Here is a 15,565-nt window from a genome sequence, read left to right on the forward strand (position 1 = left end):
TCCTTTCCCCCTCTGGGACCGGGTGTCACAGTGCGTTAGATACACTGTCCTTTCCCCCTCTGGGACCGGGTGTCACAGTGCGTTAGATACACTGTCCTTTCCCCCTCTGGGACCGGGTGTCACAGTGCGTTAGATACACTGTCCTTTCCCTCTCTGGGACCGGGTGTCACAGTGCGTTAGATACACTGTCCTTTCCCCCTCTGGGACCGGGTGTCACAGTGCGTTAGATACACTGTCCTTTCCCCCTCTGGGACCGGGTGTCACAGTGCGTTAGATACACTGTCCTTTCCCCCTCTGGGACCGGGTGTCACAGTGCGTTAGATACACTGTCCTTTCCCCCTCTGGGACCGGGTGTCACAGTGCGTTAGATACACTGTCCTTTCCCCCTCTGGGACCGGGTGTCACAGTGCGTTAGATACACTGTCCTTTCCCCCTCTGGGACCGGGTGTCACAGTGCGTTAGATACACTGTCCTTTCCCCCTCTGGGACCGGGTGTCACAGTGCGTTAGATACACTGTCCTTTCCCCCCCCCTCTGGGACCGGGTGTCACAGTGCGTTAGATACACTGTCCTTTCCCCCTCTGGGACCGGGTGTCACAGTGCGTTAGATACACTGTCCTTTCCCCCTCTGGGACCGGGTGTCACAGTGCGTTAGATACACTGTCCTTTCCCCCTCTGGGACCGGGTGTCACAGTGCGTTAGATACACTGTCCTTTCCCCCCCCCTCTGGGACCGGGTGTCACAGTGCGTTAGATACACTGTCCTTTCCCCCTCTGGGACTGGGTGTCACAGTGCATTAGATACACTGTCCTTTCCCCCTCTGGGACCGGGTGTCACAGTGCGTTAGATACACTGTCCTTTCCCCCTCTGGGACCGGGTGTCACAGTGCGTTAGATACACTGTCCTTTCCCCCTCTGGGACCGGGTGTCACAGTGCGTTAGATACACTGTCCTTTCCCCCTCTGGGACTGGGTGTCACAGTGCATTAGATACACTGTCCTTTCCCCCTCTGGGACCGGGTGTCACAGTGCGTTAGATACACTGTCCTTTCCCCCTCGGGGACCGGGTGTCACAGTGCGTTAGATACACTGTCCTTTCCCCCTCTGGGACCGGGTGTCACAGTGCGTTAGATACACTGTCCTTTCCCCCCCCCTCTGGGACCGGGTGTCACAGTGCGTTAGATACACTGTCCTTTCCCCCTCTGGGACCGGGTGTCACAGTGCGTTAGATACACTGTCCTTTCCCCCTCTGGGACTGGGTGTCACAGTGCATTAGATACACTGTCCTTTCCCCCTCTGGGACCGGGTGTCACAGTGCGTTAGATACACTGTCCTTTCCCCCTCTGGGACCGGGTGTCACAGTGCGTTAGATACACTGTCCTTTCCCCCTCTGGGACCGGGTGTCACAGTGCGTTAGATACACTGTCCTTTCCCCCACTGGGACTGGGTGTCACAGTGCATTAGATACACTGTCCTTTCCCCCTCTGGGACCGGGTGTCACAGTGCGTTAGATACACTGTCCTTTCCCCCTCGGGGACCGGGTGTCACAGTGCGTTAGATACACTGTCCTTTCCCCCTCTGGGACCGGGTGTCACAGTGTGTAAGATACACTGTCCTTTCCCCCTCTGGGACCGGGTGTCACAGTGCGTTAGATACACTGTCCTTTCCCCCTCTGGTACCGGGTGTCACAGTGTGTTAGATACACTGTCCTTTCCCCCTCTGGGACCGGGTGTCACAGTGCGTTAGATACACTGTCCTTTCCCTCTCTGGGACCGGGTGTCACAGTGCGTTAGACACACTGTCCTTTCCCCCTCTGGGACCGGGTGTCACAGTGCGTTAGATACACTGTCCTTTCCCCCTCTGGGACCGGGTGTCACAGTGCGTTAGATACACTGTCCTTTCCCGCATTGGGACCAGGCGTCACAGTGCGTTAGATACACTGTCCTTTCCCCCTCTGGGACCGGGTGTCACAGTGCGTTAGATACACTGTCCTTTCCCCCTCTGGGACCGGGTGTCACAGTACGTTAGATACACTGTCCTTTCCCCCTCTGGGACCGGGTATCACAGTGCGCTAGATACACTGTCCTTTCCCCCTCTGGGACCGGGTGTCACAGTGCGTTAGATACACTGTCCTTTCCCCCCTCTGGGACCGGGTGTCACAGTGCGTTAGATACACTGTCCTTTCCCCCCTCTGGGACCGGGTGTCACAGTGCGTTAGATACACTGTCCTTTCCCCCTCTGGGACCGTGCGTTGCGACAGGTGGTGTTCTGACCTCATGGCGTTTTTCAGCAGTTCTGGGAGAATGTAATCCAGGGGCATTGGAATGTACGGGAATCTGGCCGCCACGTGTCCGCTGATCCGTACGCGGGGAGCGTTCCCATATTTGTGTTCACACAGACGCCTGGAAAATGGAGGGAATCGAAAGTCAGCGTATGTCGGAAAGCTGAATAAAGCACGTCCGACCTTCGACCTGTCCTGACGGACACTGCCCTATCCCTTGTTCCCTGCCCGTCCCTCTCACATTTGGTCCCTACCCCCTCACGCTCTGTGTCTCTCTCTGCGTCGCCCTCCTCCTCCCCTCCCCCACCGTGCCTCTGACTCTTTGATTCCCGTAAAGGCAGAGACCCAAGCGTCACTCCTTCCCGTACTGAGGGCCCAGACATCCACATCCCCCTCTCTCTCACCCAAATCCTCTGGAACCACTCACCTGCCCCTTCTCTCCGGGGAAGGGAGAGGAACCTGGGATCAGGCAGGGACGGGATGGAGACTCGGACGGGAACCTGTTCTGTCGCGTCGCGGCAGTCCTCAGCACAGGCCAAGGCCCTTCAGCCCATCATCAGTGCGCCAGTCAGAGACAAACTACCCAACTGGTCCAATTCCACGTCCCAGCACCTGATCCCACGGCCCTGTACACTATGGTGCTCATCCAAACACTTGTTAATTGTTGTTGGAGTTCTTCTCTCTATCATCTTTTCAAGTGCTCATCCAAACACTTGTTAATTGTTGTTAGAGTTGCCATCTCCATTCACGTGCTCATCCAAACACTTGTTAATTGTTGTTAGAGTTGCCATCTCCATTCACGTGCTCATCCAAACACTTGTTAATTGTTGTTAGAGTTGCCATCTCCATTCACGTGCTCACCCAAACACTTGTTAATTGTTGTTAGAGTTGCCATCTCCATTCACGTGCTCATCCAAACACTTGTTAATTGTTGTTAGAGTTGCCATCTCCATTCACGTGCTCATCCAAACACTTGTTAATTGTTGTTAGAGTTGCCATCTCCATTCACGTGCTCATCCAAACACTTGTTAATTGTTGTTAGAGTTGCCATCTCCATTCACGTGCTCATCCAAACACTTGTTAATTGTTGTTAGAGTTGCCATCTCCATTCACGTGCTCACCCAAACACTTGGTAATTGTTGTTAGAGTTGCCATCTCCATTCACGTGCTCATCCAAACACTTGTTAATTGTTGTTAGAGTTGCCATCTCCATTCACGTGCTCACCCAAACACTTGTTAATTGTTGTTCGAGTTGCCATCTCCATTCACGTGCTCATCCAAACACTTGTTAATTGTTGTTAGAGTTGCCATCTCCATTCACGGGCTCATCCAAACACTTGTTCATTGTTAAGAGTTTCCGTCTCTGCCACCCTTTCAGGCAGCGAGTTCCGGACTCCCAGCACCCTCTGGGTGAAAACGTTCCTCCTCAAATCCCTTCTCCCGCCCCCGACCTCAAATCTATTCCCCCCACCCCCCAACCCCCGGGTTATTGACCCCTCTACTAAAGGGGGCAAGTTTCTTCCTATTTACCCGACCCACGTCCCTCATAATTTTATCCATCTCACTCACGTCCCCGCTCTCTGTCTCCTCTGAAAGCTCCACGCCGACGCTATAGTTAAGAAAGCCCACGACAGATCCACTGTGGGCACAGCGGGTTAGCGCTGCTGCCTCACAGCGCCAGGGACCCGGGTTCGATTCCCGGCTCGGGTCACTGTCTGTGTGGAGTCTGCACCTTCTCCCCGTGTCTGCGTGGGTTTCCTCCGGGTGCTCCGGTTTCCCCCCACAGTCTGAAAGACGTGCGGGTTAGGGTGCATTGGCCGTGCTAAATTCTCCCTCAGTGTGACCCGAACAGGAGTGTGGCGACGAGGGGATTCTCACAGTGACTTCATTGCAGCGTTAATGTCAGCCTGACTTGTGACACTAATAAATAAACTTAAACTTAATAAAACTCAGGGAAGGGAATCTGCCGTCCTTACCCCGGGCTGGACTACATGTGACTCCAGAGACACACAGCAATGTGGGTGACTCTTAACTGCCCTCCAAGGGCAACTAGGGATGGGCAATAAATGCTGGACAGCCAGCGACGCCCGTGTCCCACGAATGAATTTTTTAAAAAGACCACATCTGGAGTATTGTGTCCAGTTGTGGTCTCCTTGTTTGAGGAAGGGTGTGGGGGGCCTTGGAGGCAGTTCAGAGCGAGGGTCACCAGATTCATTCCAGGGATGGAAGGGTTGACTTAAGAGGAGAGATTAAGCAGTTTGGGTGTATGTGACAGCACGGTGGCACAGTGGGTTAGCACTGCTGCCTCACAGCGCCAGGGACCCGGGTTCGATTCCCGGCTCGGGTCACTGTCTGTGCGGAGTTTGCACATTCTCCCCGTGTCTGCGTGGGTTTCCTCCGGGTGCTCCGGTTTCCTCCCACAGTCTGAAAGGCGTGCTGGTTAGGTGGATTGGCCGTGCTAAATTCTCCCTCGGTGTTACCCGAACAGGCACCGGAGTGCGGCGACTAGGGGATTTTCACAGTTGTGTCCAAAGATGTGTAGGTTACGTGGATTGGCCGTGCTAAATTGCCCCTTAGTGTCCAAAGATGTGCAGGTTAGGTGGATTGGCCATGCTAAATTGCCCCTTAGTGTCCAAAGATGTGAGGGTTAGGTGGATTGGCCGTGCTAAATTGTCCCTTAGTGTCCAAAGATGTGCAGGTTAGGTGGATTGGCCATGCTAAATTGTCCCTTAGTGTCCAAAGATGTGTAGGTTAGGTGGATTGGCCGTGCTAAATTGCCCCTTAGTGTCCAAAGATGTGCAGGTTAGGTGGATTGGCCATGCTAAATTGCCCCTTAGTGTCCAAAGATGTGTAGGTTAGGGTGGATTGGCCGTGCTAAATTGCCCCTTAGTGTCCAAAGATGTGTAGGTTAGGTGGATTGGCCATGCTAAATTGCCCCTTAGTGTCCAAAGATGTGTAGGTTAGGTGGATTGGCCGTGCTAAATTGCCCCTTAGTGTCCAAAGATGTGTAGGTGAGGTGGATTGGCCATGCTAAATTGTCCCTTAGTGACCAAAGATGTGCAGGTTAGGTGGATTGGCCATGCTAAATTGTCCCTTAGTGACCAAAGATGTGCAGGTTAGGGTGGATTGGCCGTGCTAAATTGTCCCTCAGTGTCCAAAGATGTGCAGGTTAGGTGGATTGGCCATGCTAAATTGTCCCTTAGTGTCCAAAGATGTGTAGGTTAGGTGGATTGGCCATGCTAAATTGTCCCTTAGTGTCCAAAGATGTGCAGGTTAGGTGGATTGGCCATGCTAAATTGTCCCTTAGTGTCCAAAGATGTGCAGGTTAGGTGGATTGGCCGTGCTAAATTGCCCCTTAGTGTCCAAAGATGTGCAGGTTAGGTGGATTGGCCATGCTAAATTGTCCCTTAGTGTCCAAAGATGTGTAGGTTAGGGTGGATTGGCCGTGCTAAATTGCCCCTTAGTGTCCAAAGATGTGCAGGTTAGGTGGATTGGCCGTGCTAAATTGCCCCTTAGTGTCCAAATGTGTGTAGGTTAGGTGGATTGGCCGTGCTAAATTGTCCCTCAGTGTACCCGAACAGGCGCCGGAGTGTGGCAACTCGGGGATTTTTTCAGTAACTTCATTGCAGTGTTAATGTAAGCCTACTTGTGACACTAATGAATAAACTTAAACTTAATAAAACTCAGGGAAGGAAATCTGCCGTCCTTACCCTGGTCTGGCCTACATGTGACTCCAGAGACACAGCAATGTGGGTGACTCTTAACTGCCCTCCAAGGGCAACTAGGGATGGGCAATAAATGCTGGGCCCAGCCAGCGACGCCCGTGTCCCACGAATGAATAAAACAAAAATTAATCTGGTGACCCTCCCTCTGAACTGCGAGGAAGACCCCCACGTCCTTCCTCAAATAAGGAGACCACAACTGGACACACTACTCCAGATGTGGTCTCACCAACGCCCTGTACAACTGCAGCAACGCTTCTCTGCTTCTCCACTCCAGTCCCTTCGCAACAAACATCCCATTTGCCTCACCTATTGCGTGCTGTACCTGCACGCTGACTTTCTGAGACTCATGAACCAGGACACCCAGATCCCTCTGCACCAACGTGTTTTGAATCTGCTCTCCGCTTTAATCATCGTTTGCCTTTAATAATTAACCAGGCACGAGAAGCTTGAGGCAGTGCAGGAAACCATCGCGGAACATTCTAGAAATTGACGAGCTTCCTGATAGGTACTAGTCGACTGGCCCCAGGATATATTCTGCCCCAGTTAAAAAAACACATTGCGACGTGCTCAACTCATCTCTGCGCTGATACATTCTGCCACTGCATTATTTCCCCATCCCTAATTGCCCCCTCGAGAGGTGGGGGGTGCGGCGAGGGGGGGAGGGGTGTGAGCCGCCATCTTGAATCCGCTGCGGTCCTCCGTGTGTGTGTGTGTGTGTGGTGTAGGTGAACCCACGGCGCTGTTAGGGAGGGAGTTCCAGGATTTTGACCCCAGCGACAGTGAAGGAATGGCTGATATATTTCTAGGTCGGGATGGGGGGGCTCGGAGGGGGAACTTGCAGGCGGTGGGTGTTCCCCATGCGTCTGCTGCCCCCTCCCATGTCCTTCTCGGTGGGTGGAGGTGGTGGGTTTGGAAGGTACTGTGGAAGGAGCCTTGGCGAGTCGCTGCGGGGCATCTTGTAGACGGTTCACACGGCTGCTGCTGTGCGTGGGTGGTGGAGGGAGTGAGTGTTTGTGGTTAGGTGGATTGGCCATGCTAAATTGTCCCTTAGTGTCCCAGGTTTTGTAGGTTAAAGGGATTAGCGGGGTAAATATCTGGGGTTACACGGATAGGGTGGGATTGTTCTTGGTGCAGACTCGATGGGCCAAATGGCCTCCTTCTGCACTGTAGGATTCTATTTGTCATTTATATTAATGATTTGGATGAGAATATAGGAGGCATGGTTAGTAAGTTTGCAGATGACACCAAGATTGGTGGCATAGTGGACAGTGAAGAAAGTTATCTCCAATTGCAACGGGATCTTGATCAATTGGGCCAGTGGGCTGACGAATGGCAGATGGAGTTTAATTTAGACAAATGTGAGGTGATGCATTTTGGTAGATTGAACCAGGGCAGGACTTACTCAGTTAATGGTCGGGCGTTGGGGAGAGTTACAGAACAAAGAGATCTCGGGGTACAGGTTCATAGCTCCTTGAAAGTGGAGTCACAGGTGGACAGAGTGGTGAAGAAGGCATTCGGCACGCTTGGTTTCATCGGTCAGAACATTGAATACAGGAGTTGGGACGTCTTGTTGAAGTTGTACAAGACATTGGTGAAGCCACCCTTGGAATACTGTGTACAGTTCTGGTCACCCTATTATAGAAAGGATATTATTAAACTAGAAAGAGTGCAGAAAAGATTTACTCGGATGCTACCGGGACTTGATGGTTTGAGTTATAAGGAGAGGCTGGATAGACTGGGACTTTTTTCTCTGGAGCGTAGGAGGCTGAGGGGTGATCTTATAGAGGTCTATAAAATAATGAGGGGCACAGATCAGCTAGATAGTCAATATCTTTTCCCAAAGGTAGGGGAGTCTAAAACTAGAGGGCATAGGTTTAAGGTGAGAGGGGAGAGATACAAAAGGGTCCAGAGGGGGCAATTTTTTCACACAGAGGGTGGTGAGTGTCTGGAACGAGCTGCCAGAGGCAGTAGTAGAGGCGGGTACAATTTTGTCTTTTAAAAAGCATTTAGACAGTTACATGGGTACGATGGGTAGAGAGGGATATGGGCCAAACGCGGGCAATTGGGATTAGAATCATAGAATCCTACAGTGCAGAAGGAGGCCATTCAGCCCATCGAGTCTGCACCGACCACAGGCCCTATCCCCGTAACCCCAGGCATTTACCCCAGCTAGTTCCCCTGACACGAAGGGACGATTTAGCATGGCTAATCCACCTAACCTGCATATCTTTGGACACTAAGGGACAATCTAGCACGGTCAATCCACCTAACCTGCACATCTTTGGACACTAAGGGGCAATTTAGCATGGCCAATCCACCTAACCTGCACATCTTTGGACACTAAGGGGCATTTTAGCATGGCCAATCCACCCTAACCAGCACGTCTTTCGGACTGTGGGAGGAAACCGGAGCACCCGGAGGAAACCCACGCAGACACGGGGAGAACGTGCAGACTCCGCACAGACAGTGACCCGAGCCGGGAATCGAACCCAGGTCCCTGGAGCTGTGAGGCAGCAGCGCTAACCCACTGTGCTACCGTGCCGCCCCTAGCTTAGGGGTTTAAAAAAAGGGTGGCATGGACAAGTTGGGCCGAAGGGCCTGTTTCCATGCTGTAAACCTCTGCGACTCTCTGATATCTAGCTCCCAATGCGTCGCAAGTATCTGTTGTACAGTTGGTCTAAACTCGCCATAAGTCGCTGGGGAGAAACGTGAAGTATTTGCCCTGCCTAGATTTTCCCCGGCCGAGCCTCCAAGGCCCACGTCCTAGAGTTAATAAATGGAATGATCCTGTATGGCGAGCAGCAGAGACCAGTGTTCCCGCCCCCCCCCCCCGCGCCCACTCTACCCTCACCCAACTCCCTCCGCCAGCACTCCGAGCAAGGCAAGGCTCCACCTTACCTGGCGAAGTCCACCCACTTCTCGACGACCTTCTTGGGGGAGAGGCGCATGCAGATGATGCCGACGAAATCCGGCTGTACGGGGAGAGACAAAGGGGTTGGGGAGCGGGGTGGGGTTGGTTAGAGAGAGTGCGTTGGAGTGTCAAAATGCCCCGATTTCTTTCACTTGTCGTCCCCCCCCCCCGCCGCCAACCTCCAACACGCGACCACCGGGCATCGTCAAACCCTTCCCCTGCCACCCCTCCGTGGGGGGGGGGGGGGGGGGAAGAGACATCTATTCGACCGTGGGAGGTCTCGCTGTTGTGAAATTATTTTTAAAAATTTAAACATGTTAAGAGCTGTAAAAATTGCACACAGTCTGTTTTTTTTTAAAAAGGTAGATTTTGTGCTTTGCTTAGGGGGTTAAAAGAGATGGAGGTGCAACTCGAGTACACAGACGGAAACAATGCGGTACACAGAGTGAAACATTTTGTATCGCGAGGTGAGACTGTAACTGCTGCCAAGGCGACAGGTTGTTTGTGAAGTTTAACCAATCAGTTTAAACTGGGCATTTGAATAGCAGCAGCCTATCAGATTTGAATCTGATGATTTGGTAAGCCAATCCTATTATGAGGATTGTTGATAGGTCATCAGGGGTATAACAGCGACAGCTCCAAACGGCCACAGAGCCACTGCCTCTGCTCACAGCTTGAGAGAGAGAGACACAGACAACAACTGCCCCTGCCACAGCTCACAGCTCAAGAGAGAGACAGACAGCAACTGCCTCTGCCACAGCGTTCTCTCAGCCTCAGAGACAGCCAGTAACTGTTGTCTGCCACAGCGTTCTCTCAGCCTCAGAGACAGCCAGTAACTGTTGTCTGCCAGCGTAACAGCCACATTGACATCTTAAAAGAAAACCTCATCTCAATCGCAAAGGTGGCAACAGAAGATGGTGAAGACAGCAGAAAGTGTGAGCGAATGGGAAGGGGTTTGGGATTGGGATTGTGTACAGTGGGAGTGAACGGGAAGGGGTTTGAGTCCATTGGGATTGTGTACAGTGGGAGTGAACGGGAAGGGGTTTGGGTCCATTGGGATTGTGCAGAGTGGGAGTGAACGGGAAGGGGTTTGGGTCCATAGGAATTGTGTAAAATGGGAGTGAACGGGAAGGGATTTGGGTCCATTGGGATTGTGTACAGTGGGAGTGAGCGGGAAGGGGTTTGGGTCCATTGGGATTGTGTACAGTGGGAGTGAACGGTAAGGGGATTGGGATTGTGTACAGTGGGAGTGAACGGTAAGGGGATTGGGATTGTGTACAGTGGGAGTGAACGGGAAGGGATTTGGGTCCATTGGGATTGTGTACAGTGGGAGTGAGCGGGAAGGGGTTTGGGTCCATTGGGATTGTGTACAGTGGGAGTGAACGGGAAGGGGTTTGAGTCAATTGGGATTGTGTACAGTGGGAGTGAACGGGAAGGGGTTTGGGATTGGGTACAATGGGAGTGAACGGGAAGGGGTTTGGGGTCCATTGGGATTGTGTAAAGTGGGAGTGAACAGGAAGGGGTTTGAGTCCATTGGGATTGTGTACAGTGGGAGTGAACGGGAAGGGGTTTGGGATTGGGTACAATGGGAGTGAACGGGAAGGGGTTTGGGGTCCATTGGGATTGTGTAAAGTGGGAGTGAACAGGAAGGGGTTTGAGTCCATTGGGATTGTGTACAGTGGGAGTGAACGGGAAGGGGTTTGGGATTGTGTACAGTGGGAGTGAACGGGAAGGGGTTTGGGTCCATAGGAATTGTGTAAAATGGGAGTGAACGGGAAGGGATTTGGGTCCATTGGGATTGTGGACAGTGGGAGTGAACGGGAAGGGGTTTGAGTCCACTGGGATTGTGTACAGTGGGAGTGAACGGGAAGGGGTTTGGGATTGGGATTGTGTACAGTGGGAGTGAACGGGAAGGGGTTTGGGTCCATTGGGATTGTGTACAGTGGGAGTGAACAGGAAGGGGATTGGGATTGTGTACAGTGGGAGTGAACGGGAAGAGGTTTGGGTCCATTGGGATTGTGTACAGTGGGAGTGAATGGGAAGGGTTTGGGGTCCATTGGGATTGTGTACAGTGGGAGTGAACGGGAAGCGGTTTGGATTCATTGGGATTGTGTACAGTGGGAATGAACGGGAAGGGGTTTGGGTCCATTGGGATTGTGTACAGTGGGAGTGAACGGGAAGGGCATTGGGTCCATTGGGATTGTGCAGAGTGGGAGTGAACGGGAAGGGAATTGGGATTGTGTACAGTGGGAGTGAACGGGAAGGGGATTGGGATTGTGTACAGTGGGAGTGAACGGGAAGGGGATTGGGATTGTGTACAGTGGGAGTGAACGGGAAGTGGTTTGGGTTCATTGGGATTGTGTACAGTGGGAGTGAACGGGAAGCGGTTTGGGTTCATTGGGATTGTGTACAGTGGGAGTGAACGGGAAGGGGATTGGGTCCATTGGGATTGTGTACAGTGGGAGTGAATGGGAAGGGGATTGGGATTGTGTACAGTGGGAGTGAACGGGAAGGGGATTGAGATTGGGATTGTGTACAGTGGGAGTGAACGGGAAGGGATTTGGGTCCATAGGAATTGTGTAAAATGGGAGTGAACGGGAAGGGATTTGGGTCCATTGGGATTGTGTAGTGGGAGCGAACGGGAAGGGGTTTGGGTCCATTGGGATTGTGTACTGTGGGAGTGAGCGGGAAGGGGTTTGAGTCCATTGGGATTGTGTACAGTGGGAGTGAACGGGAAGGGGTTTGGGTCCATAGGAATTGTGTAAAATGGGAGTGAACGGGAAGGGATTTGGGTTCATTGGGATTGTGTAGTGGGAGCGAACGGGAAGGGGTTTGGGTCCATTGGGATTGTGTACAGTGGGAGTGAGCGGGAAGGGGTTTGGGTCCATTGGGATTGTGTACAGTGGGAGTGAATGGGAAGGGGATTGGGATTGTGTACAGTGGGAGTGAACGGGAAGGGATTTGGGTCCATTGGGATTGTGTACAGTGGGAGTGAACAGGAAGGGGATTGGGATTGTGTACAGTGGGAGTGAACTGGAAGGGGTTTGGGATTGTGTACAGTGGGAGTGAACGGGAAGGGGTTTGGGTCCATTGGGATTGTGTACAGTGGGAATGAACGGGAAGGGGATTGGGATTGTGTACAGTGGGAGTGAGCGGGAAGGGGTTTGGGTCCATTGGGATTGTGTACAGTGGGGGTGAACGGGAAGGGGATTGGGATTGTGTACAGTGGAAGTGAACGGGAAGGGGTTTGGGATTGGGTACAATGGGAGTGAACGGGAAGGGGTTTGGGGTCCATTGGGATTGTGTAAAGTGGGAGTGAACAGGAAGGGGTTTGAGTCCATTGGGATTGTGTACAGTGGGAGTGAACGGGAAGGGGTTTGGGATTGGGTACAATGGGAGTGAACGGGAAGGGGTTTGGGGTCCATTGGGATTGTGTAAAGGAGGGAGTGAACAGGAAGGGGTTTGAGTCCATTGGGATTGTGTACAGTGGGAGTGAACGGGAAGGGGTTTGGGATTGTGTACAGTGGGAGTGAACGGGAAGGGGTTTGGGTCCATAGGAATTGTGTAAAATGGGAGTGAACGGGAAGGGATTTGGGTCCATTGGGATTGTGGACAGTGGGAGTGAACGGGAAGGGGTTTGAGTCCACTGGGATTGTGTACAGTGGGAGTGAACGGGAAGGGGTTTGGGATTGGGATTGTGTACAGTGGGAGTGAACGGGAAGGGGTTTGGGTCCATTGGGATTGTGTACAGTGGGAGTGAACAGGAAGGGGATTGGGATTGTGTACAGTGGGAGTGAACGGGAAGAGGTTTGGGTCCATTGGGATTGTGTACAGTGGGAGTGAATGGGAAGGGTTTGGGGTCCATTGGGATTGTGTACAGTGGGAGTGAACGGGAAGCGGTTTGGATTCATTGGGATTGTGTACAGTGGGAATGAACGGGAAGGGGTTTGGGTCCATTGGGATTGTGTACAGTGGGAGTGAACGGGAAGGGCATTGGGTCCATTGGGATTGTGCAGAGTGGGAGTGAACGGGAAGGGAATTGGGATTGTGTACAGTGGGAGTGAACGGGAAGGGGATTGGGATTGTGTACAGTGGGAGTGAACGGGAAGGGGATTGGGATTGTGTACAGTGGGAGTGAACGGGAAGTGGTTTGGGTTCATTGGGATTGTGTACAGTGGGAGTGAACGGGAAGCGGTTTGGGTTCATTGGGATTGTGTACAGTGGGAGTGAACGGGAAGGGGATTGGGTCCATTGGGATTGTGTACAGTGGGAGTGAATGGGAAGGGGATTGGGATTGTGTACAGTGGGAGTGAACGGGAAGGGGATTGAGATTGGGATTGTGTACAGTGGGAGTGAACGGGAAGGGATTTGGGTCCATAGGAATTGTGTAAAATGGGAGTGAACGGGAAGGGATTTGGGTCCATTGGGATTGTGTAGTGGGAGCGAACGGGAAGGGGTTTGGGTCCATTGGGATTGTGTACTGTGGGAGTGAGCGGGAAGGGGTTTGAGTCCATTGGGATTGTGTACAGTGGGAGTGAACGGGAAGGGGTTTGGGTCCATAGGAATTGTGTAAAATGGGAGTGAACGGGAAGGGATTTGGGTTCATTGGGATTGTGTAGTGGGAGCGAACGGGAAGGGGTTTGGGTCCATTGGGATTGTGTACAGTGGGAGTGAGCGGGAAGGGGTTTGGGTCCATTGGGATTGTGTACAGTGGGAGTGAATGGGAAGGGGATTGGGATTGTGTACAGTGGGAGTGAACGGGAAGGGATTTGGGTCCATTGGGATTGTGTACAGTGGGAGTGAACAGGAAGGGGATTGGGATTGTGTACAGTGGGAGTGAACTGGAAGGGGTTTGGGATTGTGTACAGTGGGAGTGAACGGGAAGGGGTTTGGGTCCATTGGGATTGTGTACAGTGGGAATGAACGGGAAGGGGATTGGGATTGTGTACAGTGGGAGTGAGCGGGAAGGGGTTTGGGTCCATTGGGATTGTGTACAGTGGGGGTGAACGGGAAGGGGATTGGGATTGTGTACAGTGGAAGTGAACGGGAAGGGGATTGGGATTGTGTACAGTGGGAGTGAACGGGAAGGGGTTTGGAATTGGGATTGTGTACAGTGGGAGTGAACGGTAAGGGGTTTGGATTCCATTGGGATTGTGTACAGTGGGAGTGAACGGGAAGGGGATGGGGATTGGGATTGTGTACAGTGGGAGTGAACGGGAAGGGGTTTGGGTCCATTGGGATTGTGTACAGTGGGAGTGAACGGGAAGGGGTTTGGGTCCATTGGGATTGTGTACAGTGAGAGTGAACGGGAAGGGGTTTGGGTCCATTGGGATTGTGTACAGTGAGAATGAACGGGAAGGGGATTGGGATTGTGTACAGTGGGAGTGAATGGGAAGGGGATTGGGATTGTGTACAGTGGGAGTGAACGGGAAGGGGTTTGGGATTGGGATTGTGTACAGTGGGAGTGAACGGGAAGGGGTTTGGAGTCCATTGGGATTGTGTACAGTGGGAGTGAACGGGAAGGGGATGGGGATTGGGATTGTGTACAGTGGGAGTGAACGGGAAGGGGTTTGGGATTGGGATTGTGTACAGTGGGAGTGAACGGGAAGGGGTTTGGGATTGTGTACAGTGGGAGTGGACGGGAAGCGGTTTGGGTCCATTGGGATTGTGTACAGTGAGAGTGAACGGGAAGGGGTTTGGGTCCATTGGGATTGTGTACAGTGAGAATGAACGGGAAGGGGATTGGGATTGTGTACAGTGGGAGTGAATGGGAAGGGGATTGGGATTGTGTACAGTGGGAGTGAACGGGAAGGGGTTTGGGATTGGGATTGTGTACAGTGGGAGTGAACGGGAAGGGGTTTGGAGTCCATTGGGATTGTGTACAGTGGGAGTGAACGGGAAGGGGATGGGGATTGGGATTGTGTACAGTGGGAGTGAACGGGAAGGGGTTTGGGATTGGGATTGTGTACAGTGGGAGTGAACGGGAAGGGGTTTGGGATTGTGTACAGTGGGAGTGGACGGGAAGCGGTTTGGGATTGAGTTCAGGCGTGCTGGCTCACCCACCCTGAGCTGTGGTGTGGCGTTGCCACGCTTACCCGGTCCTCGTGCAGCGCCAGGTGGTGTGTCGCCAACATTCGCATACCCAGCCGTGATGTCAGCGTCTTGTCCAGAAAAAGACGGATCACTGCCTCATCCTAGAAGCGGAGAGAAGGATCCCACGGTGAATGAAGGAGCCAGAGTTACTGGGCCCGACCCTCCCTCCCCACTGCCGCACTACGCAACTGGCTCCCTCATCAGGGCAAGGTCAGAGGTCACTTAGTGCAGCACTAGGCCCAGAATGAAGCCTGCGCCTCCCTTATTGTACGGTGGCACAGCGGGTTAGCGCTGCTGCCTCACAGCGCCAGGGACCCGGGTTCGATTCCCGGCTCGGGTCACTGTCTGTGCGGAGTCTGCACATTCTCCCCGTGTCTGCGTGGGTTTCCTCCGGGTGCTCTGGTTTCCTGTCGCACTCCAAAGATGTGCAGGTTAGGGGGATTGGCCATGCTAAATTGTCCCTTAATGTCCAAAGATGTGCAGGTTAGGTGGATTGGCCATGCTAAATTGCCTCTTAGTGTCCAAAGATCTGGAGTTAGGTGGATTGGACATGCTAAA

The 15,565-nt window shown here is 52.7% G+C and overlaps 1 protein-coding gene across 2 annotated transcripts in view; it reads right to left on the reverse strand.

Moving 5' to 3' along the window:
• LOC144487298 (branched-chain alpha-ketoacid dehydrogenase kinase-like) overlaps nt 1–15,565 on the reverse strand; it is a 37,814-nt gene that overhangs the window by 5,152 nt on the left and 17,097 nt on the right. For both annotated transcript variants that reach the window (XM_078205376.1, XM_078205377.1), the window contains exons 6-8: nt 15,010–15,108; nt 8,902–8,975; nt 2,271–2,399 (exon numbers count right to left, since the gene is read on the reverse strand). In XM_078205376.1, coding sequence (XP_078061502.1) covers nt 2,271–2,399; nt 8,902–8,975; nt 15,010–15,108 — 302 coding nt within the window. The remainder of the gene's footprint in view (nt 1–2,270; nt 2,400–8,901; nt 8,976–15,009; nt 15,109–15,565) is intronic.

The sequence above is a fragment of the Mustelus asterias genome, unplaced genomic scaffold, assembly GCF_964213995.1.
Source record: "Mustelus asterias unplaced genomic scaffold, sMusAst1.hap1.1 HAP1_SCAFFOLD_721, whole genome shotgun sequence".
Taxonomy (NCBI): Eukaryota; Metazoa; Chordata; class Chondrichthyes; order Carcharhiniformes; family Triakidae; genus Mustelus; species Mustelus asterias.